Source organism: Macaca nemestrina, chromosome 4, assembly GCF_043159975.1.
Source record: "Macaca nemestrina isolate mMacNem1 chromosome 4, mMacNem.hap1, whole genome shotgun sequence".
In the NCBI taxonomy this organism is placed as follows: Eukaryota; Metazoa; Chordata; class Mammalia; order Primates; family Cercopithecidae; genus Macaca; species Macaca nemestrina.
Genome location: NC_092128.1, coordinates 106,205,695 through 106,230,900, shown reverse-complemented (window position 1 = coordinate 106,230,900; position 25,206 = coordinate 106,205,695). Strand labels below are relative to the sequence as shown.

The window sequence follows — 25,206 nt, the reverse complement described above, 5'->3', positions numbered from 1 at the left end:
GAATATTCATGAAGTAGGAAGTGTTTTCTAAACTAAAAAGCCCTATACAGATACACGATATTAGCATACTGGCTTAAATAGGATTTTGTAGCCTAGAAACCATTTATTTAACTTTCCTGTGCTCCCTTGATTGTTAACTTCTTATTGTAGAAAAATTTAAAAACATAACAAGGTAGAGTAGTAAAAGGAATCTGTGTGTACCTATCACCCATCTTTGACATTTATCAATTCATGTTAGTCTTATTTTACAACTTTCTTCCTTCTGTTGGATAATTTAAAGCAAATCCAAGATATATTATCACTTTTCTGGGAAATTTATTCTTTACTGGGAAATTTTAAGCAATCAAATTATAAGCAAACCTCAGAATCACAATTCTTTCTAACTTGACAAGGACCAGCGGTCCCCAGTTGGAGTTCTTCCAAATCAGTATTGGGGTGAAAGGGTTGTTACCTGAGATGTATTTAGGATTTTAGGGTACTAGTACAAATCATTTATCACTGGCAGTAGACACACAATGTAATAATAGCATGTATTTTTAGACAAGCCTTTCAAAACATGGGTCTGAGGGAGAGGTAGGTGGTGAGCTTGGGAGTATTCATCCCATGTAGAATAACAAAAGGGGGCATTCATGAAAAGGTTTGGACATCTCATTAGCTTATAAGGTAATTGATTGAAAGAGAGAGTAGTGGTTAACATGGCTGCTCTCACATCTTTTGCCTTTCCCCTGTCATCTTACACTACCAGGCTAAGAGAACATCCTTTCCTGTGTGACATCTACCATCAACCTTGGCTCCACTTTTCCATTGGAATTTGTGCTTACCTAAGAAATGTGGTACAGGAGTTGGGATATTCCATATTAGGTTTATGAAAAATACATATAGCTCCCCAAGAAGTTTAAAAAAATATGGTATGGTAAAGTTTTTTTTTTTTCTTTTTAATATTTATTTTGGTGACTATTTCAGTCAAGCTGCAGTTTCAGCTCAGGCCACATCAAATGTCAACCCAACCCAGCCTACTACTTCACAGCCTCTAAATTTGGCACATGTTCCTGGAGAAGAACCCCCACCAGCTCCAAACCTAGTGGCCCAAGAAAATCGACCCATGAATGAGAATGTTCAAATGAATGCACAGGGAGGTCCAGTACTAAATGAAGAAGACTTCAATCGAGACTGGCTAGACTGGATGTACACGTTCTCACGAGCTGCGATTCTCCTTAGCATTGTATACTTCTATTCTTCTTTTAGTCGGTTTATCATGGTAATGGGAGCCATGCTGCTGGTTTATTTGTGAGTGATGTTCATTAACTTTTTGTGGTTTAATGTCTGAAACTATTCAGCAGAGAATCTGGTGTAGGGTAGTCTGTTGTGAATGTTGAGTGAAGGAATTTGAATGCTGGACTTTAGATATCTGGCATGTTTTTGATGCAAGGGCAGGTTTTGTTGAGTGAGAATGTTTATCAGAATTATTTAGAAGCAGATTTTTTGTTTACTGTATTTTATAAAAATTGTTCATTCAGTGAGATATACTCTATCCGTTATTTAGAACTTAAGAAGTGTATGATGCACTCCTGCATAAGGTTGTCCTCTTTCATTAGACTTACCAATAGTAAGTCCTATAGGTATAAGCCAGATTTTATTCATAAGTAGACTGTTTTTCCCCTGCTCCCTTCTCTCCAAGGGGCAAACAGATATCTAAGTTGTATTTCATTTTGAAAAATACCAAAAGAGATTTATGATTCCTGATATGTTTTAATAACTAACATAGAGCCAGTGAAGTCCATGATAGACTTAGAGATTTGAGTTGGTTTTGTTTTGCTGTCATTGCTTTGAGAAGGGTGGTTCCCTGTCCTGAAGTGGGAGATTTGGTCTTTTTATTTATTGTAGTTCTAATCATTTTTCTCTTATAGGACACTAATAACATTTTATAGTGTTACAAATAAAAACAACTGTGACTTATTTTATTTTCTCTTTATTTTACTGAACAGACACCAAGCTGGATGGTTTCCTTTTAGGCAAGAAGGAGGTCATCAACAGGCTCCCAACAATAATGCTGAAGTTAACAATGATGGGCAAAATGCAAACAACTTGGAACTTGAAGAAATGGTATGTGATTGAAGCTTTTGTATACTTAAGTTATTGAGATTTTCCCAGCACTGTACGGGACCAGTGTGATGAAAGAAGATTAGATGTTCCATAAGTATTTGTGAAATGGTACGTGAAAGAAAGCTAACATATAAATTGTGATGGTTTCATTTGGGAGAGCTTAGAATATAATACCAAATCAGTCATATATTATAACTAAATGGGAAGAAGTAACTTTTTTTTCTTGAAAATAGTCAATAAATAAAATTATACACATGGTAAGAATTTATTGTATTGCATTGGCAGTTGTCCCCTTTAAACTAGAACACTGAGGAATTTACCAATTTTGGCCTTAAAGATTTCTAATGACCACATATGTACCACTTCATATTCCATTGTTCTACAAAGAATTTAACTGTCTTCTATTATGAGCTAATGCTCGTTCACATCACTCAGGAGTATGTTTCTTGTTTTGCTTGAAAGGAGCGTCTTATGGATGATGGGCTTGAAGATGAGAGTGGAGAAGATGCAGGTGAAGATGCCAGTGCAGTTCAAAGGCCTGGATTAATGGCTTCAGCTTGGTCTTTCATCACCACCTTCTTTACTTCACTAATACCAGAGGGGCCTCCCCAGGTTGCCAATTGACCTGAAAAACTGTGCCAGCTACAAGGAGGGTCTGACTTTAGGAAAGTGGTTTAAATAACAGTGCAATTTCAAAAAAATTTATAACTTTCTTTTGATCATCATGTACAGAGGTGTTTTTTTTTCTTTAGGCTTCTCATGCATATGAATATTTTAAGCACAAATGGACTACTAAATGTCTGAATTTTTTTTTTAAGATCCTAACAGAACATAGCGTAACAATATTGGTCTTCCAGGTGTTATTCATTTCAATTATGTGTAGTATACCAGGACAGACCTATTTTCATGTCTTATTTCTTTAAAGAGCTGCTTCATTGGCCGGGCGCCATGGCTCACGTCTGTAATCCCAGCACTTTGGGAGGCCGAGGCGGGTGGATTACTTGAGGTCAGGAGTTCGAGACCAGCCTGGCAAACATGGCGAAACCCCGTCTCTACTAAAAATACAAAAAAATTAGCCGGGTGTTGTGGCACGTGCCTGTAATCCCAGCTACTCGGGAGGCTGAGGCAGGAGGATTGCTTGAACTCAGGAGGCGGAGGGTGCAGTGAGCTGAGATTGGCTCACTGCACTCCAGCCTGGGTGACAGAGTGAGACTCAGTCTCAAAAAAAAAAAAAAAAAAAAAAAAAAAAGAGCTGCTTCACATATAAATGTCTATAGCTAGTAGCCTGGCCCTCTAATGTTTAATTTGAATAAATATATCTATTTTCTGTGAATTATCTTGAAAGTTTTAAACAGAATGACCTCATAGTTTTTAATAAAGAATATTATTTACCTAAAATGTACTAGTAGCATCTTGCCCAGCCATAAAGCAATAAACTTCTCAATAATCTTAATTTTGACATTTGAATAAATAATGGAAACTTTCTATTTTAAGGGCATATATCCCATCAATTGGAATCAGTACCTTAACAGAAAAAGGCAGCTCTTCAATGGAATTAACGTGATATAAAATGTTTGATATAGGCAGTACTTTTATAAAAAAAAGATATGCTGGAAATTGCTCAGTGTAATTTTTTAAATAAAAAGTCAATTATGGTAAACAGTTTTAAGGGGTATTTGTTCAAACTCTTCACCTATTACATGCAAAAATTATATAAATTTTAGTAGTTGTTTGGAAGGGTTGCTGAAGTCTTAAAAGTCATTTACACCTGTTTCTATCCCAGATGGATATCTCCTAGTTAGATTGTCTGAAACCTCATTAGTTTGTTTAAAAATCCCTGTGAAAGCCAAGTTAATGTATCATGAGAAGGCAGTAAGTTTCTTACGGGATAGCTAAATAAAAGAAATACGGGCAGGAGAACTTTATCTCACATGAAATGCATTATAAAATTATGAGTGTGGTACTGGCCCAGGAAAAAAAAAATTATGTATATGATTAGATAACAGAGAAGATTAAGAAAACATCAATAAATTATTTTCTGATTTGTTTACTTATAATGATAAAAGTGAATTATCAGGGATGACTAGTTAACCATTTGAAAAGTAAAGTTAGGCCGGGCGCGGTGGCTCAAGCCTGTAATCCCAGCACTTTGGGAGGCCGAGATGGGCGGATCACGAGGTCAGGAGATCGAGACCATCCTGGCTGACATGGTGAAACCCCGTTTCTACTTTAAAAAATACAAAAAACTAGCCGGGCGAGGTGGCGGCGCCTGTAGTCCCAGCTACTCGGGAGGCTGAGGCAGGAGAATGGCGTGAACCCGGGAGGCGGAGCTTGCAGTGAGCTGAGATCCGGCCACTGCACTCCAGCCTGCGCGGCAGAGCGAGACTCCGTCTCAAAAAAAAAAAAAAAAAGAAAAGTAAAGTTAGATTTCTATTTATAAATGTCAAGACATCATGATTGAATATGAACAACCAAATCATGAGAATACTAAGAATATATAGGTGAATATATAACATTGGAGTCAGAGGACACTTTTATAGCAGAATCTTTAAAGATTGCTAAGAATATAATGTTTTGACATAAGTAATTTAAAGGCAAATAATTAGAGCGAAAAAGATAGAAAAGGTAATAAATGAAGTCTTAAATTCAGTCCAGTAAAAAAAAATTTGTATCCAGTAAAAGAAGAAAAAAAAGCACTCCAATAGGAAATGGGTAATAAAGATGAAAAAAAGTATCTAGTAGTTAAAACTACCAAATTCATAAGATGATATTCAGTGTTGGTGAAACTGTAGGGGAATTTAAAATAGAATATAGCCATTCCAGCAAGTATCAGATTTTCAAAATGTGCACAGAATCATTCATTGTCATCCTGTTATTCCTAGAATACAAATCAGACTAATAATGAACATGGCTTACAAAATCCTGAAAGGTTGTGCCCTCGCTTCCTGTAAGTTTGAGCTGCCCCTTAATTCCTGTTTGAGCTAGGCTGCTCTAACTCCAGCACCTTCCAGCCCCGGACTTTTTAAATTGCTGTTCTTTTTGCTGCAAACACACAGTTTCTTCCTTCTCTGCCTCACTAGCACTACTGACTCATCAGATCTCAGCATAATTGTCAGTTCTTTGGGAGGCTTTTCCCTGGAAGCACAGTTTATTACTTTGCCGTTAACACTGTTGCAGTTTACATTTATTTCCTTATTTCTCTCACCATATAGAAGGGATGAAGTTGGGGAGAATCTGGTATTTAGTTCAGTCCTGGATGAGTGCCAGCAGAAGTTTGAAAGGATGTCATGCATGTGTGAGATTTAGCTTTCCAGATATTCATTGCATTGTTGGTAATTAGAAAAAAATCAGAATTAGCAGATGTTCAGCAGAGTGAGCTATGGCCACATTTGAACACTGTTTGGGTCCATAATTAGGGATGGCTTATTTCAAGACTGATGTAATTATTGCATCCAGAAGAAAGGTCTGGATTTTAACCTGGAAGCTAAGTAGATAAACTACCAAAGCTGGCAGAAATGCTCCATGGGTCAGAGCCTAAAGCGGGTACAGGGTGGGGAGAGAATTCTGAGTTAATTATGAGACTGATCAGTTTCATTTCTCTTGGGAGCTGGAGAGAAGAGAATTGGAGCTGTAGAACTCATTGAGGGTGGGCAGCATTGTGGGGACACCCCTCTGGAGGAAATGAGCAAGTCCCTGCCTCCTACCAGCAGGCTGGGGCCTAAGGAGAATGATCCTGGTTATAAACTCCTGTGAAGGGATGTTGTCACAGGTTCTAAGAACACGGAATTTGTGACCCACTGTTATTTTCTCTACATTGTTAATTCCCTTGTGTTAGCCTCACATTCATTAAGTCTTTGTCAAAAACTACAGCCCAATGTCAGCTGTGTTTTGGATGATTCAGGGAGGAACTGTGTCCATTCTGGGGCCAGATGGTACCTAGGTGGCTGGGGTAATCCAAACACTGGTCTTAAGGCCAGATTGTGACTAGTAACAACCTGTTTCTGGAATATAAACACTTGCTAGGACTTATTACATTATTATACATTACCATAAAGACTAGACCTTCTACAGTGAGAGGGTCAGATTATGTTAGGTGGGTAAAAGAAAAGAGTGATCTGTAGGGCTGGAGAATTGGAGACATTCGCATCATATTTTGTTAACATAATTAGATGCCACAGCTCACCAGTATTGTAACTGGTTTCTCTGGCTCTTTCTACCATCGCTATTGAAATTAGGCTTTTCAAATTTGTGGGAGGAAAGACCATATTTGGAGTTTCAAATATACAGTCCCAGTGGAAGTTTTTGCCTCACTGTTTTGTTGTTGTTGTTGTTTGCTTGTTTGTTTTGAGACGGAGTCTCACTCTATCACCCAGGCTGGAGTGCAGTGGCACTATTTCGGCTCACTGCAACCTCTGCCTCCTGGGTTCAAGCAATTCTCTGCCTCACACTCCCAAGTAGCTGGGATTACAGGCACCTGCCAACACGCCCAGCTAATTTTTGTATTTTTAGTACAGATGGGGTTTCACCATTTTGGCCAGGCTGGTCCTGAACTCCTGACCTCATGATCCACCTGCCTTGGCTTCCCAAAGTACTGGGATTACAGTTGTGAGCCACTGCGTCCGGCCTTGCCTCACTGTTAAAAGACTATAATGTGATGTGATATACCAGCTTTTTCGAAGTCCGGTGTACGTCAGACCCTAAGGCGTGCAGTATCCGGAATGGTGTTGCTGGATGTGCAAAACTGCCAGGCTCTGGCATGTGGTGTTCTCATCTACCAGATCATTCCTTGGGCTCACTTCTGCGGGTGGTATTGCTAGCACTGCACATTGGAACTGCAACTTGGGAAAGTGATAGAAACCGACTGCATGATAGGTACAAAGTAAGTTTGTTGTATTTTATACACATTAATATTTTGGATGTTTCAATATTTAAACATTTCACAAAGGAAAATCAATGATAATGCTTCTTGAATGTGTTGTGAACAATGCAAGTCTTATTAAAAATTATGGAATATTCGAAAGAAATGTTTTTCTTACAGAGAGCAGAGAATAATTACTCAGGGTTCCTGTGTCAAGGCCTCTAGGGCCCCTTTACTGTCTAGAATTCTTAGTAAGTGGAAAACCTTTCCCAAGCACACAACCTAGATCCCTCACATGCACAGTTCACAGTAGGATTAGCACTCCTATGAGAATCTAGTACCACTGTTAATCTGAGAGGAGGTGGAGCTCAGGTGGTAATGCTTGCCGGCTTGCCACTCACCTGCTGCTGTGTGGCCCAGTTCCTAACAGGCTACTGACCAGTACTTGTTCACAGCCTGGGGACTGGGGACCCCTGAGTAAATGGAATTAAAGTATTCTGAAGTCCTTGAATTGTCTTGAAAGTGAAGATGGTGGAGGCACTGATTTATATTAGAAATGAATAAATCAGGGGTACATGTTTCAGTTTCTACAGTATTTTCTAAAAGAATAAGAGAATATAAAACTAACAAGATAACAGAAGGAGAATATGAAATAAAATAATCCCAAGGAAGCAAAAAAAAAAAAAAAAAAAAAAACAACACAGAACAGATGGGAACAAATAGAAAACAAACGCCCACATGCATCAATCTCTACATCAAGCATATGTGGACTAAATATTCCATTTCAAAGGCAATATTACCACCCCTGGATAAAGAACAAATATAATTATCTGAGACTTCAAAACAGCATACCTTAAACAAGGATACAGAAAGACTGAAATTAAAAGGATGGAAAAAGAACTATCATGCAAGTATTAACCAAAAGGAAGCTGGTGTATTTAGTACACGAAGTAAACTTTCAGGCATTACTAGAGTATGAAGGATATTTCATAATGATAAAGGGCTCACTTTACCAGGACTATACCAATGGCTGAGGTATTTGGGCTGTCTGTGAAGCTCAGATGGGCTGCTCGTGGCCCAGCCTCACCTTGGTGATGGCCCAGGAAGCTAACTGAGACTTGGTTGAAGAGAAGCCAGATTCAAAATAAGTATTTGAAGTGTGTGTGTGTGTGTGTGTGTGTGTGTGTGTGTGTGTGTGTGTGTGTGTGTGTATGTGTTTAGGGGAAAACATGAGAGGTAGAGTACTATTCAAAAGGACAAAAAGTGGAACATTTTCTTTTATAAATTAAATAAATGGTGGCTCCGAGCCTTCCCCCGCCTCCTGCCTTTTTTGGGTCCAGATTGCTAAGAAATGTTATTAATGATAGTTCACGCTTACGAAATTCTTACCTTCTAAGTGCTTTGCAGGTATTAATTTAATCCTCACAACAACCTTAGGAGATAGGCATCATCACTACCATCGCTATTTTACAGATGGAAAAACCAGCAACCGTCAGAGCTGGTATTCAAAATAAGCCAATTCAGATTCCGAGTCCCGGCTCCTAACCATGGAGGGGCCTCAGGGTTTTATAGATTGTCCGGCTCTTTGGATGAACAATACACCTCATGGAGAAGAGTCCCTTCCATTTTAACGGCTCCAGGTTGTCATGGAAATCCTCTGTATACAGAGGGTAGGGAGGAGGATGAGAAGCAATACATGTTTATTGGGACTTTCTATCACCCCAGGACTTATCCACGTACATTATAACAATATTGAATACAGTGTTTAGTCCCATTTTAACTATGAGGAAAATAAGGTTTGGACCGGCAGAGACAGAGCAAGGCACATTGGTAAGGGCAGACAAAGGATTCATCTGACTCCAATGCCTCTTCCCTGCTAAACCACACTGGCTTGTCACACCGTGAAATTAGAGTCAACTTGTTAAATCTTGGCACGTTGCTAAATTGTTAATTACACCCCCAGGAGCTGTGACTGGAGCGGCAGGGATGCTATGGCTGCACTGTACTATTTTTAGCACTAGATGGTGCTGTAACACTGCACATCTCTACTGCGGTGGTCCTTGGAGGAAGGTTACTTCAGGGCTTGGAGACGCTGGAGGGAAGGATGCTACACTACCACACACGAAGAAAACATGGAAGACAGGACACTCTCGGGCCCTGATATTCTGGTTCCTGATGGCGAACTTTGGGAAAGCTGGAGACTGTAGCCTCCAGGTGACTCCAGGATGTGCAGTACTGGCATCTGGGTTTTGCTCACACAACGGTGAACTCCTGGTCCCCCCAAGCCCTAGCGAGTGGATTGGAGCACACACCCACCCACCTCCTCAGATGCTCCTACGAGTGGGGGAGGTATCTAGGCACGTAGGAGCTTGGCGCCGTGTTAGGTGCTCAGGATACTGGTTGTCTGTCCGGAATCCCAGTGAAGTGCAGTCCCGCCTTTGTTGTGCCACTTTCCCATGCGCCTCCTGCCACCCTGAGGGTTGCAGAGGCTGCAGAGTCGTCCAGCTTGAGAAACTGCATCAAGTTGCTCCCTGACGGCCTGGCAGCTCGCTGAAGAGCTGTCTTCAGTTCAAAACAGTTTTAGGGAGATTGTCATAAACTCAATGGGTTTAAATGATTTTACACTGACTCTTCAAAAGTGTCAAGGTCATGAAAAACAAAGAAAGGCCGAGGAAATGCTCCAGACTGGAGGAGAAGGGCGACATGGCAGCTGTGCATGCACCGTGGGTCCTGAACCAGAAAAAGGAGCTCAGTGGGACGATTGGTAGCTTTTGGATACAATCTGTAGGTGAGCTAATACTATTGCTTCGATGTTAATTTCTTGGTTTTGATCACTGTACTATAACTATACGGAAAGTTAACATTTGGGGAAGCTGGGTAAAGGGTATGTGGGAATTCTTTGTGCTATTTTTGCAACTTTTCTCATCAAGTTTGAAATTATTTCAAAATTGAAAGCTAATAAAAATTATAAAAATGTTCTTAACATTATTATGGAATATTTCAAACATATAGAAAAATATAGAGAATAAACCTGGCCACTTTTACAGGTGACTCAAGGGTGCTGTTGGCACCAGACAGACGAATGAAGTTCCTGTAGGAGTTAAGCATTGAGCGCTGTTGTCTCGCTCTCTGTGTCCAGAGGTGGCTCCTGGTAGTTGAATTAGACCATTATATTTTGGGCAAGAGCTATTTAAATTTTTGACAGCCTCCACTTTAGAACAAATCAGCAGACAATCCACCTCTATGGCCATAGTATTTGCTTAGTGAGATAGCACCTTATTCCCATGCCCTACTTAGTAATTCTCTTGGGAGACATTTTTTTTTTTCCAGACCTTGTCTTTTATTACAGGGATCTAAATCATTACTGTCGAAAACAAAAACATATAAAGATGGCCCCAATTGCTTAATGATGCTTTTGAAATTTTTCTTTAACTTCTTTAACTTTCAAAAATGAACTTTTAATTTTAGAACAGTTTTAGAGTTTCAGAAAAATTGCAAAGATGATACAGAGTTACCATATTCTCTGCACCCAGTTCCCCCTGTATTATCAGGTTACCTTAGTAGGGTACATTTGTTGCAATTAATGAACCAATATTGATACATTATGATTAACTAAAGTCCATACTTTATTTAGATTTCCTTAGTCTATCTAATGTCTCTTTTCTGTTCCAGAATCCCCTCCAAGATTCCAAGATATCACATTAAATTTAGATGTTATGTCTATTTATGCTACTCTAGGGTGTGACAATTTCTCAGACTTCTTTGTTTTTGATGGCCTTAATATTTTTGAGTAGTATGGGTGGAGTATTTTTATAGGATGTCTCTTGACTTGGGATTTGTCTGATATTTTTCTCATGATTAAACTGGGGTTATGTATTTTTAGGAGGAAGACACCGGGGGTAATGTGCCAAATATTTTCATCACATCATATCAAGAATACATAGTATCTCTGGGCATGGTGGCGGGCCGTTAAAATTAGCTGGGCATGGTGGCAGGCTGCTCAGGAGAATTCCTTGAACCCAGGAGGCGGAGGCTGCAGTGGAACAAGATTGTGCCACTCACTCCAGCCTGGGTGACACAGTGAGACTCCATCTCAAAAAAGAAATACATGATATTGACCTTCACCACCTGGTGAAGGTCACCTGGCCACCTGGTAGTGTTTGTCAGGCTTTCCCACTGTAAAGTAATTCCCACCTGCCTTCCACACTGAGCTCTTTGGAAGAAAGTCACTGTGTGCAGCCAAGAAGGAGCAGGGCGTTATGCCTCACAGATTCGAGGACGGAGTATCTACGTAAGTTATTTGGAATTCTTCTCTATGGCGAGATTTATCTCTTGCCTCTCAATTATTTATTTATTCAATCTATTTATTTGTGTTAGTGTGGACTCATGGATATTTATTTTATACATTGGGTTTTAATCCAATATGACTTTGTTTTATTGCTAAAATTGTTTAAGCTTTGGCCACTGGGAGCTCTTTCAGGTGGCTCTTGTGTTCCTATTTAATTGCTACATAATAATTGTACATATTAATAGGGTACATGTGTCATTTTGATACGAACATACAATGTGTACTAAAATCAGGGTAACTGGGATATCCATCACCTCAAATTTATCATTTCTTTGTGTCGGGAACATTCCAAATCTTCCTTTCTTGCTATTTTGAAATATACAGTAAGTTCTTGTTAATTATAGTCATTCTACTGTGCTATCAAACACTAGAACTTATTTCTTTTATCTACCTGTATTTTTGTATCCATTAACCAACTTCTCTTCCTGCCTCCACCTCACCATTTCCTGGACTCTGGTAACCACCAGTCTACTGTCTTCTTGAGATCCACTTTTTAGCTCTCCCATGAGAGTGAGAACATGTGATATTTGTGTTTCTGTGCCTGACTTATTTCATTTAACATAATGTCTTCCTGTTTCATTCGTGTTGCTGCAAATGACAAGATTTCGTTCCTTTTCATGGCTGAGTAGTACTTTATTGTGTCTATATGCCACATTTTTTAATCCATTCATCTGTTGATGGATACTTAGGTTGATTCTACATTTTTGCTATTGTGAATAGTGCTATAATAAATATGGGAGTGCAGATATCTCTGGTATACTGGTTTCCTTTCTTTTGGATAGATAGCCAGTAGCAAGATTCCTGGATCATATGGTGGCTCTATTTTTAGCTTTCTGAGGAACCTCCACACTGTTTTCCATAGTGGCTATACTAATTTACATTTTCACCTGTTTGTGCAAGCTTGCCCTTTCTCCAAGGCCTCAAGCATGTTATTTTCTGTCTTTTTGATCATAGCCATTTTAACTGGGGTGAGATGATAGCTCATTGTGGTTTTGATTTGCATTTCCATGTGAATTAGTGATGTTGTGTTCCTTTGATATATCCCCATCATTGAGACTTTTCTTTTGAGCACTTGCTTATTTCCTGGCATAATAAGATGTTCCAAGCTCATCTTGTATATTTTCTGCTCCGGTGCTAGAATCAGCCATTTTTCCAAAGAGCTTTTGGAAGATATTTGCTTTCTTGATTACAGTTAGGATTTTCTCATGAGGGAAGTTTGTTGATGGCCTGCAAACAAATAGTAAAATACTACGTGATGTCATGAAAATTAATTGCATCTTTCCTTCTAGATTTTGCATATAGAAGACGGTAATTGTAAAAACAGTGAAAGAAGAAATGTATCTGAGAATTCAGTCAATAGACTTTAGAGTGAATATGATTTTTGTGTGCTCAAAGGCATCTTTTCAGTTTGGCTTTGTAAGGTTTCATTCTTTTTTTTGATAGGAAAATATAAATAAAAGGAAGGAGCAGGGAAAGTGGAGAGTCACCTGCGGGACCAGCTATACCCCCTGTGGCTGCCCTCAAGGCCTAAGCTGTCTATAATAGCATCAGTTTTCTCTTTCTTTTCCCTTTTGTTTTTAGATGGTGTCTTTCTGTGTTGCCCAGGCTGGAGTGCAGTGGCACGATCTCGGCTCACTGCAACCTCCACCTCCTGGGTTCAAGTAAGTCTCCTGCCTTGGGCTCCTGAGTAGCTGGGATTACAGGTATACACCACGACGCCCAGGGAATTTTTGTATTTTTAGTAGAGACGGGGTTTCACCATGTTGGCCAGGCTGGTCTCGAACTCCTGACCTCAGGTAATCCACCTGCCTCAGCCTCCCAAAGTGCTGGGATTGCAGGCGTGAGCCACCGCGCCCAGCCAGCCTCAGTTTTCTTTGTGCATCTTTTCCACAGCCCTCTCACTGCAGATGTTTTCAGTTTTTCCTTCTGCTTGGTATACTTTTCTCCACTCATAGTTTCTTAGTAAGAGCTGCCTGCTATGACCCTTCATCCTCCCATTTCTGCCTCGTGTCTTGGTTCTCTGCATTTTTCCAGTTTCAGCCCTGTTGTTGACTGCTAGATTCCTACTGTGTTTCCCAGTTAAAATTCTCAAAAGAAGGAACCTGACTGGCTCAACACAAAGTTTCTTGCTAGACAATATCATGTGTCAAAAGTCAGCGTATCGACTGGTTGCCTGGGCTTAGTGTCAACGCAGTTCCATCACCTGCTGCCTGAGAGTGAGGTGGGATCAGTTGCAGGGCTCATTTGGTCCTGCCCCTTCAGCAGAGGCTTTAGCATTAGAAGAGGCTGTGGGTACCAAGGCTGGCCTTCTGCTTCATGGCTTGGTGGGGAGGAACACAGCAAGAGTAGTTAGAGACCCCTGAATAGGATCAGGAGTACCCAGTACTAATAAAGCCAAAATTTGTACAACACTCTAGCATTTGCTAAGCACTATAAAGTCATTATCTCATTTTGTGCATACCTGGGAAACACTTATTCTCCTATACTGTGATTGCTCTTTCCTTGGGTCTCTCTTACAAGCAGACCACAGGGACCCTGCAGGTAGGAACTATGTCCTGTTATTGTGATATCCTTAGCACCAACTCTACAGATAATATTCTGGAAATATTTATTAGATGTAAGAATTAAACAATAGCATGTCTTCAAGGTGGACAGCTGTTATTACTGTTTTACAACTGAGGAAACTGAGGTTCAGTTAAGTAATGCAAAGTAATTTGAATAAAAGACTGGGTTCCTTGTAGCCCAGTCCTTTTACAAAGTTGCATTCAGAGAGAAGCGTTTGACTCTTTTTTCCCGTCATCCTGTACTTCCCTCCATTTTTCTTTCCCATGCCAGTCACTGCTGGGGCTTCGGGGCCCTCTGGGTGCTCTGAGCCCCTCTAGAATGACTAAGAGTCTTCGCTCACTCCTGTCAAAGGGCAGTGGGTAGCAGTCCCTTGGTAATATTTTAGCCGTCTTCACTGATTTTTTTGTGAGAAACCTCCAGAGAATAAAAGTCTTCCACCTCATTAAATTGGCTAATATCTGGTAGATTTATAATGGAAATAGAATCTTCATATCCTAGGCTGGAATAAGGGTTAAAGACAGGTTTGAGGTGGATCAGGGACGCTGTGTTCAGTTCTGAATATTATGAGTTGGAGGCAAAAGGGAGGAATGGTGGAAGACATACTTCCAGGAGGAGGGGTCCAGGTTTGGATGCCAGACCGGAACCAGAGAGATGGATTGTATAATGCATGGATGTGGAGGTTTCAGAGAAGTAGCAACTAAAATTGGTGCCACAGATGAGATAACTGGTAAGTAACTTAAAATATTATTATTCAATGTCAAAACCATCATAGATAATTATAGATTAAAATGGAAAATTAGCGTGTGTAATTAAGTCACACACAAAGACCTCAGAGAACTTTAGTTTTAGCGGGAGACCATTTTGTACCCCAGACTCTTTGGAAAACATAATCACATGTTTCTCTGTTAGGCATGCATGCATGCGTGTGTGTGTGTGTGTGTGTGTGTGTGTGTGTGTGGACATATACTTGCTTCCCTTTGCTGTCATTTTCTTGTTTTGTGCCCACTAGACTGTGTCCTCAGTCTTTCTCCATAGTGCCCACCAGGTTACCTTGTCCGTGGAGGGCATCTGTATGTGGAAGGATGCTCATTGCAACATTACTAATAGTAGTGAAAAGTGGAAAACAATATAAAATATCTTTAAAAAGGGCATGGTATGGTAAAATAGGATGTATTCACTCTGTGTTAGTCCATTTTCAGATTGCTATAAGGAAATACCTGAGACTGGGTAATTTATAAAGAAAAGAGATTTAATTGACTCACAGTTCTGCATGCCTGGGGAAGCCTCAGGAGACTTACAATCATGGTGGAAGGCACCTCTTCACAGGACAGCAGGAGAGACAGTGAGAGCCAGCAGGGGAAATGCCAGACACTTATAAAACCATCAGATCTCGTGAGAACTCACTATCATGAGAAGAGCACAGGGGAAACTGCCCCCATGATTCATTTACTTCCCACTGGGTCTCTGCTACAACACATGGGGATTACAGGGATTACAATCCAAGATGAGATTTGGGTGCGGAAACAGCCAAACCATAGTACACTCGATGGAATGTCATGCTGCCATTCTATGATGGTTGTAAAAAATGTGTTGCAAACTCAAAAATGCATATATATTTTCTCAAAAAACGTATCTCTCATACACCATGTCTTAAGAAGCTGCTGGACGGTATGTTTCCGGCAGAAAGAACAGACAATGGAAAAGGCCCTCAGGACTCCAGACATTGGAGTTATGAGTTACAACTTTAAAATAACAAAAGCTCCCTATGTTCAAAGAATAACAACTGATAAAGAGTAAACCAAGGAAGAAAGAGCTGGGGGCACTGGAATCTGGAGATTCAAAGCAGGGGAGAGGTGAAGGAAACCCACAGGCTGATGATGAAGGGAGCTCCCAGGCTGGTGGCCAACAGCGGAGCTGGAAGGCAGCCTCTGTGAGTTGAGGGCCATCATCGCAAGATCCCTGCTATCTTAGTGCCGTCTGTGAGACCCGAGGAAGAATGTCTGGGGGAGGCTGGTCCTGATTCTTCTCTTGGCTCAGTGCTATTAAAGCTGCTGCTCTCCCCTTGATGCTTGGGTTAGCTCTGAACTTCTCTTGAGGGCTGACAGAGGAGCGCTGTGAAGTTAGAAGAAAATACAGAGCAGCCTCCTCCCTCCGAAGCTCTTTCTGACAGGTGTCTAGTAGGTGGTTCAAATTACAGTTCTGTCTGATGCCCCAGTTGTGTTAATTTGTGGTTTCCATGACTCAGCCATGACCTTGCCTGCAGACATGCCTAGAAAGTGCTCTCATAGATTCTCAGGGAAGCAGAAGCCAGCCTGTGACGCCCATTTTGCCACCTTCTCTTCTGTTGGGAACCCTTGTAGAATAGCGTTGATATTTTCCTTCTCTTACACAGATTTGTGCTTCCTAGGCAATTTTTACAACACTATTTAAAGAAAAGCAAGGGAGTGACTAACACAGAAGGCAGGAAGAGTTTATCTGTCGGGGATAAGGTATCTGACTGTGGCAGAGGCAATATGTGATGGGCAGTGTTGTTCAGACATAAAGGAAGGCCACATTTCCAACCCCCTTTAGAGTTAAGTCGAGGCCGTGTGGCAGCTCTTACGGAAGAAGGCAGAGATGTGTCACTCCTTGAGAAAGGCAGTTAAAAGCAGATGTAAGTTCTCTGTGTCCTCTCTTATTTATTCTACTTAACTAAAAGCAAAAATTCCAAGATGGTGAAATGATGAGTCTTAAATTACTGTTAAGACTCTTAACAGTCTTAAATTTGTTCCAGAGCTTGTGTTTCAATGGGGCCAGAGCCAGGGTCTTAAATTTCTGTTGGAGGTGGCAAAGACAGCTCCTGAGCCTGCATGGACTGTGATGTGAGAGGGACATCAGTGTATGTGTACGTGTGTTTTACATCAATGGCATTTTGAGATCTGTCTGTCGCTGCTGTGATACACTAATGCAGGCACATGAGGGGCCGCTAATGTGGTCATAATAGTCTATTTCTTAAACGAGATAGTGGGTACATGGCTGTTAATTTTATTATTATTATTATTATTATTATTATTATTATTATTATTATTGAGATAAAGTCTCGCTCTGTCGCCCAGACTGGAGTGCAGTGGCATGATCTTGGCTCACTGCAACCTCTGCCTTCTGGGTTCAAGCGATTCTCCTGCCTCAGCTCCTGAGTAGCTGAGATTATAGGCACGTGTCACCACACCTGGCTTATTTTTGTGTTTTTAGTAGAGACGGCGTTTCTCCAAGTTGGCCAGGCTGGTCTTGAATGCCTGACCTCAGGTGATCCGCCCACCCTGGGCCTCCCAAAGTGCTGGGATTGCAGGCATGAACACTGTGCCTGGCCATTATTATTCTTTAAACCACAAAATTTTTATATACTTTTCTGTATGTACTGTACATTTCATAATAAATATTTAAAGTCAGTCTCTTATGTACATTGTGACCACCTAAAATTGCAAGTTTATTGATCTTTTTCACTTTGGTCCAGCTGACAGTATATGTGGGAACGTAAAGTAGAACAGTGTTTTGGAAAAGCTGTTTCACAGTATATCTCAAAAACCTAAATACTCTCCTTTATCCAGCAGTTCCACTTTGAAGAACTGAACTAAGGAAATAGTCCTAAATATTGGAAAAGCTTTTACAGAAGGATGCTTATTGCACCATTATTAATAGTTAAAAAACGGAAAGAAAAGGCCATGGTTTATTAAAATAGAGTATATTGACTGGATGGAGTGCCATGTGATATTTCTAAATGATGTTTGTAGAAACAATGTTGTAACCTCAGAAATGCACATGACAGATGAACAAGAACAGGATACAAGATTGTGTCTCTTGGGTGATTATAGCTATGTAAAAAATGTATGAAACAAAGAACTCTGTGCCTGACATCTGCAAAGCCTATCCTATGCCTAACTGTTCTTTGAATCATTACTTTAAAATACAGTAATTTAGGCATAATCCAGTCGATATACTTTATGTCTAGGAGGAAAAATTCAAACGTGTTTGAGATTCTTTTCTTCTTCCAGATTAGGTTTTTAAATTCAAACACAGATTTAATAAATCTAACTTGGTTCAGCAATACAGTTGGAACAATTGAACACATTTGTATGTGAGGATGGAGGAGGGAAGAATGAAAAGGAGGGATTGGGAAGGGGATGGGGATGAAGTTCATAAAAGCACAGTGGCTAGACCTGTAACTCATGGCAGTGTCCAGCTATTTGTCCAATGAGCAGTAAATGGCCTCTAAAGTTTCTCCATTGTGTCTATGATCTTGCATTTCAGCATCTGAAAAGAAACCACAAGAGGTTGGGTTGGTGCAATGCTCCTTTCTTCCCAGGACTTTCTGGTCTTCAAGGCTTTCTTATGAGACGGAAGACTGATGGATGTAGAAGTTTCTAAGAGGACAGGTAAGCCTATCGTCCCTAGATCCTCCTCTTTCCCACTGAAAGACCAAACCACCATGGTCAGTTCAAGCGTTCAGTGTTTATTGTTTCCTGTCCAGTGACGCTGCCATGTTTTAAAGCAGGAAGACTTTACCACTTCTCAAAGGTCTTTAATTGCCTGACGACTGCTTCTCTTTGGAAGGCTGTCAGGGTGATGGAATCCCAGATCACAGCACAGATAAAATGGACAAAGAAAGAAAGATACAAGAAGAATGTAAAAATGTCCATAATGAACTCATGTATCTTGCGGAAACCTCTAATCTAATGAGAATGGATTTTGTTGAGAAGATTGTACACCAACAATTAATTATTCATGGCAGAGACATCATTAAGATTTCATTTTGTTTAAAGGCCTCTAAGTGACTTAGGAAATTGGGTTAAGCTAGAGAAGAATTTCAAGAAAGAGACAAGGGAAAGCTTTTCGTTATATTGACTTTTTGTAATATTTTCCAGATAGATATTTTGACTTGGCACATAAATTATACTCTGACTAAAAATCTCCAATGATCTGTCTGAGTAAGAGTCTCCACATGGGTGGGTAGTACACCAGTGTGGTCAGATGGTAGCAGATTGACAGAGATTTGTGAAAGGATTAGGAGATTTATTCCAGAATTCTATAATAATTCAATTTGGCTTTTTGGTTAGGAATGCAGTGAGGAGTCTCCTTGAAATAACAATGGGATTTGTACAACCTGTGACATTTTGCACTCAAGGATACTTTTCCCAGTGCACTATGGGATGTGAGCACCTGTTCACTTATAGTACATGTAAGATAAGACACTTTTAATAAAAACTCTGGAGACCTGGAGTAGTATAGACCCTATGCCTGCTTATCTTAAAGACAAACACCAGAAACTGGTGTCAGGTTGCGAGTTCAATGTAAGATTGATTCAAAGCATAAAGCTAGAGATCTAGTGTAAATTTTCAGAGGGATATCGATTACAGGGTCAATTTCTATGGGCAATTAATGCAGGGATTTGGTTTATGTTTGAATTCCAAGCACCCAGTGGTATTCAAAAGTAGCACCCAATTTTATGTAAAATGTAAAATTACATTTTGTGTTTGATTTGGGCACCCCGTAATGATTTACAATAAAGGGTTGGGCTTTCGTTTTCTTGTTCCTTCATTAGAAAGGTTAGGACTTGCCTTTCCTCCTTGATCACTATCCCAGTGTCCTGGGTGCTTGGGATTCAAAACTAAACTAAAATTTATTAGCGGTTGAGAAATGTTAAGGTTGAAATAGTAGATCAGGGCATGTCTGCGTGGAGAACATCACAGCAACTGAGAACCGCAATAGAAGAGGCTTGGTAAAGGGAGAGTCTCTTCCCTGTTTGTGAGTTAAAGAGTCCTGTAACACCTTTAGGGTGATAAAGAATTAGGGTTGGCGCCCTACGCCTGCACAGCTAGAGTTGGGGAGAAAATAGAGCTCCAGATGTGGAGCCAGGAAGACCTGGGTTGAGTTTTCAGCTGTGTCCCGGGCCAACAACCACAGCAGCAGCAACACCTACCACATGCACCGATCTCCATCTGCCTCAAAGAACTACACATTGTACACATTGTAGTAGAGGGAAAGAGTCAATAATCAATAAATGCACCAAATAGGTAAATTACGTAAATTTATATAAAACAGTCAATAAATAGTAAGTGCAAAAAATAAGTAAATAAGTACATCTATTGTGGTAAAAAGTGATAATTGCTATAGAAAAAAATAGGTGTGTGCCTGATAGTTTGTTTATGAAAATCTGCTTTAACGTTTTTCAGAAAGCTGTCTCCTGGAAAAACAAGTAGTCTCTTAACTTTATACATTTCCAGGGACAAAATGTTATAACCACTGCCTAACTGATGGTGATATCAAGTCAAAATGTATGCAGCTTTTATACGGTGGCAGCTCTAATTTCCAGCAGCACGGAAATTCTCCCAGTGGTTCCCTTGTTTTACTATCGCAGCTAACCACCTATTTATGTGTTTCTTTATCTCAGCCTCTCTGTACCTCTGTGTTACATGGAGAGACAAGATGGCATGTTGTTTTCGTAGCTTGATACATACCACAGCGAGAATTCCAGAACACTACATACTTTACAGTTAAATGTTTAGGCCTCAAAAACAGGAATCAAATACTTTGCTTTCAATGCTGCTTCCTTCATGAGAAGGAGAAATCTCACCCCTGAGGCTGGCTCCAGGGCCGTGGCCCCCCCCCCCCCCCCCCCCCCCCCGGTAAAACGCAAGCCCTGGAACAAAGCAGAGGCCTGGCTAAAAGGAATTGTTTGCTTGGTTAGCTTAGCTTGAGGCCGAATACAGGGAATTTGTTTTCAAGCCAGACAGGTGCACTTGAGGGTGCAGGAAGGGAGACTGGCATTTGGGATTGAGCCTCAGGGTGGGTCCATCTTGACCTGTTTTTATTTTAACTGATTAGTCAATCATGGCTTGTTGCTTCTTAAGTCCTAAGAATTTTAGAATTCAGGCAGCCAGTCATGGTTTACAATAAAGGCTTGGCACTTTGGGAGGCTGAAGGAGGTGTATCACCTGAGGTCAGGAGTTTGAGACCAGCCTGGTCAAGATGGGGAAACCCCATCTCTACTAAAAATACAAAAATTAGCTGGGCGTGGTGGCAGGCATCTGTAATCTCAGCTACTCGGGAGGCAGAAGCAGGAGAATCATTTGAACCCAGGACGAGAGGTTGCAGTGAACTGAGATTGCACCACTGCTCTCCAGCCTGGGCAACAGAGCAAGACTCTCTCAAAAGAAAAAAAAAAAAGACTTGGACTTGTGATTTCCTTATTCCTTCATTGGAAATGTTAGGACGTGCCTTTCCTCCTGGATCTCAATATATTCCATCCAGCCCTTCCCACCTCCCTCACCCCCTCTCCAGCAGGGTCTCCCTCCTGCTGGTCACACAGCTAGCGACTGTAATTAGTCCTCAGGGCTGCAAGGAGAGTCTCAGCAATCCCTTAATGAATCACCCCGAATCTAATAGATAAGAATTGCACAGGAATATTCAGGATGCAAGAAATGTTCCAGTTCTTTTTTTTTTTTCATACTAAGTTTTATTGTATGCTGCTGCCAGTGTTTATAAAACAATTACTCTTGTGAAATAGAAATTCATGAAAATTCAGAGAGGTAGATGTTAAGGACTGACAAAAGCAGAATTTTGTATATTATGGCCCATGTGTTACAGGGATAAGCTTTTGTGCAGGTTTCAAATTTAGCTCTCTTGAATATTCACTGGATCATAAGAAGCGATTTGGAAAACCTTTGAAAGATTCATTTTACTACAAAAAGGAACAGACTTTCTGGGGTCTGAAGGGATTTGTACCTGAAGATACTCCAGTCAGCAGAGGGTCATGTTGAGCATTCTGCAGACCGAATTGTTTTAAGTCTGCAGCTGCCTAGGAAACTTGTAGGCGTTTGAGCGTGGTTGAGCCCGGCTTCCAGCGGGAGCTGCTGAACCACTTTCTTCATAGCGGCGATGCGGGAGGAGCCAGGCATGCTGCACATGAGGGCCAGGCCGATTCGTGGGTTGGTGAAATGTTCCAGTTCTGTATTAAAGAATCACAGGCTGGGCGCGGTGGCTCAAGCCTGTAATCCCAGCACTTTGGGAGGCCAAGACGGGCGGATCACAAGGTCAGGAGATCGAGACCATCCTGGCTAACACGGTGAAACCCCGTCTCTACTAAAAATTACAAAAAGCTAGCCGGGCGAGGTGGCGGGCGCCTGGCGGGAGGCTGAGGCAGGAGAATGGCGTAAACCTGGGAGGCAGAGCTTGCAGTGAGCTGAGATCTCGCCACTGCACTCCAGCCTGGGCGACAGAGCGAGAATCCGTCTCAAAAAAAAAAAAAAAAGAATCACAAATGGTGAAAATTCCAATGTCAAACATGAAACTCCCAAAACCTTGAAGTCAGGGTTTATCTCTCACCCCTCTTGACACTTGTCAAAACAGCATGCTGGCTTTGACCTCCTAATGCATCCAAACCTGCCCACTTATCAACAATTCCTGTGCCACCACTTGGGGCTCAGTCCCTGTTCTCTCTTCCCTCAGGTTACTTCAGTAACGTCCTACCTGATTTTCCCACTTCCACTAAACCATTAGTGCTCAGTCTTGAGATGGAACAGGGCTCCCTTTGAGGGTCTGTCGAGGCCCTCAAGCGTAGAAATAAAGAAAAATCCTAGTTCCTTTAAGGGAAATTCCAGGTACCTAGGTCACCTTGAGAAGTAAATGAGCAACCTGATAAGTAAACAGGTAAATAGTAGCTTTTTTTTTTTTTTGAGACAGAGTTTCGCTCTTGTTGCCCAGGCTGGAGTGCAATGGCACGATCTCAGCTCACCGCAACCTCTGCCTCCCGGGTTCAAGCAATTCTCCTGCCTCAGCCTCCTGAGTAGCTGGGATTACAGGGATGCGCCACCACCCCTGGCTAATGTTGTGTTTTTAGTAGAGATGGGGTTTCTCCTTGTTGGTCAGGCTGGTCTCGAACTCCCAACCTTAGGTGATCTGCCCACTCTGGCCTCCCAAAGTGCTGGGATTATAGGCATGAGCCACTGTGCCTGGCCAATAGTAGTTTTAAACAACAGCCAAGGAAACTAGAGCCACAAACTCTTTGGTTCCCTATAGAAACTAAAGATAACATCTTCACATATGTCTTTGAGTTGTTTTTTATAAACCCGAATCCCCAGCAAATGCAAAATGCCATCTGCTGGCCTGTAGATCTCAGATAAGGGGAACGAGGACTGAACTCTGCCTGCCAGTTATTCTAAACTTCTTCCTGAGGTGCCCAGAGGAAGTCATGCCCACAGGCCAGAGCTCAACATTCCTTTTGACTGACCCCAAGTTTTTAAACAAAGCTTAATCAATCACAAGTCAGGAAATCTTTGAATTCACCTATGACCTTTGGTCCTCCCAACCCCATTTCAAGATGTCCTGCCTTTTTTAGGCCAAGCCAATGTATAGCTTCATTGTGTTGATTTATGAGTTTGCCTGTAACCTCTGCCTTCCTGCCTATATTAGGCAGTTCTTGCATTGCTATAAAGAAATACCTGTGACTGGTAATTTATAAAGAAAAGAGGTTGAATTGGTTCACAGTTCTGCAGGCTGTGCAGGAAGCATGATGCTGGCATCTGCTTGGCTTCTCAGGTGGCCTCAGGAAGCTTACAGTCATGGTGGAATGCAAAAGGGGGGCAGTTACCTCACATGGCAAAAGCAGGAGAGAGAGAGAGAGATTGAGAGAGAGGGATCGGGAGGGTGGGGGGTAGGTGCCACACAACATTAAAGAACCAGATCTCATGTGAACTCAGGGCGAGAGCTCGCTCAGCACCAAGGGGATGGCCCAAGCCATTCATGAGAAATCCACCCCCACAATCCAGTCACCTCCCACGAGGCCCCACCTCCAATACCGGGGATTATAATTCAACATGAGATTTGGGCAGGGAGAAAATATACAAACCATATCACTGCCTTAGAAAAACCCTTATCTGTCAGCCAGTGGGGAGTTCTGGTCTTAAGCATGAACTGCCCAATTCTCCTTGCTTGGCGCTTTGCAATAAATGCCTCACTTTTTCTTGCCGTAAATCCTGATGTCAGTGTTTGGCTTTGCTGTGCCGGGTAGGTGGGCCCAAGTTCTGTTTGGCAATATTCTCATCTGGTTCCTCTTGTGCTCAACACCTCGCAGTGGCTTCCATTCCACGTGGAGTAAAAGTCAAAGCTCCCCTATGCACCTCTCTGAGACTTACCCCCAATGATGCCCTCTCCTCGGCCCCTCCTCTCTAGCCACCCTACCCTCCTGCTGGTTCCTGAACACCTCTGGCAGTCTCCCACTTGAGTAGGAAGAGTAGGTCAGGGGTCAGGACCTACTCTTATTCCCCTGAGCTTACCTCCCCACACACCCACCCCTACATGTCTCTATTTACCCCTGAGTCCCCATCACCATCTAGCAGACTGTATGTTTTACTTGCAGATTACATTTAATGATTTAATGCTTAATCTGTGGCTCTGCCTGCTAGTGATGTAGCTGTGGTCTTTTATTTGCTGATATATCTCCAGTGTTTAGATCAGTGCCTGGTACATAGTAGATGCTCAATAAATATTTGCTGAGTGTATGAGTGACTTTTCTGTGACTTCATCAATTATCTTTGAATTAATCTAGGACCTGGAGCTCAAGAACGTGGCTGGGAGAGGCCTGGGATCATGAACATTCTCTAGGCACCACCTCCACTACTGCGGGTGGAGCCCAGGTACTAGGTTTATTTTTTGGCACCGTTGTCTAAATAAGCTCACAGCAAGCTAATTGTAGGGACATTCCTTGTCAACTGCTGGCCTGGCCACTGGACTCCTCATGGCTGTTCTCAAGGTAGGGGCCTTAGGTTCCAGCCTTTTTTAGGTCCCATGCAGCTGTGTCCATTTAGGGTCTGGTCACCTCCGGGAGGCTCCTGTCAGAAACCTGCAATGTGCAGAAGGGAGGAGCCCCGTTTCCCTGGAGGAGGAGGGGCCCCCAGGCCTGTCCCTCTTAGCCTAGCTGCTGAAAATCCCCCAGAGACTTAAAAAAATACCCTGTCTGGGCCCCACCCTAGGCCAAATGAAATTGGAATCTCTGGAGATAGAACCTGGTAATACATACATTTTTCACATTTCTAGATTATTTTAAATGCAGCCAGGATTCACATCAAGTGTCCTAGGACAAAGGCCTCCTGGGAGAAAAAAATACGCATGTCCTTCCCTTCCTCCCAAAGGCAGCCAGAAAGGATAAAGAAATGAGCAAACAAGGCACTAATTCCCCAATGTCTAAGCCTGTTGTTGAAAAGATGAAGAAGATACCATTTGCTTACTTCCTTAATTAAATCCTTAGGTTAAAATTTTAGATGTGAAGTTACAGGATATTTTTGACACTTAAAAAAAA

At 41.5% G+C, this 25,206-nt stretch overlaps 1 protein-coding gene and 1 pseudogene across 7 annotated transcripts in view; one reads left to right on the top strand and one right to left on the bottom strand.

Moving 5' to 3' along the window:
* LOC105475862 (HERPUD family member 2) overlaps positions 1 to 25,206 on the top strand; it is a 97,615-nt gene that overhangs the window by 53,322 nt on the left and 19,087 nt on the right. For 4 of the 7 annotated variants that reach the window (XR_011622286.1, XR_011622288.1, XR_011622285.1 and 1 more), the window contains exons 8-11: positions 964 to 1,287; positions 1,986 to 2,103; positions 2,566 to 18,286; positions 24,457 to 24,544. Coding sequence is in view for 2 of the 7 variants with exons in the window: in XM_011731412.2 (XP_011729714.2) it covers positions 964 to 1,287; positions 1,986 to 2,103; positions 2,566 to 2,727 (604 nt within the window). In the remaining 5 variants the exon portion in view is untranslated. Of the gene's footprint in view, positions 1 to 963; positions 1,288 to 1,985; positions 2,104 to 2,565; positions 18,287 to 24,456; positions 24,545 to 25,206 lie in introns of those variants that run through there. The other 3 variants (XM_011731412.2, XM_024790917.2, XR_011622287.1) reach the window with 2 other exon arrangements.
* On the bottom strand, positions 21,592 to 21,808 carry LOC112425537 (guanine nucleotide-binding protein G(I)/G(S)/G(O) subunit gamma-5 pseudogene; annotated as a pseudogene).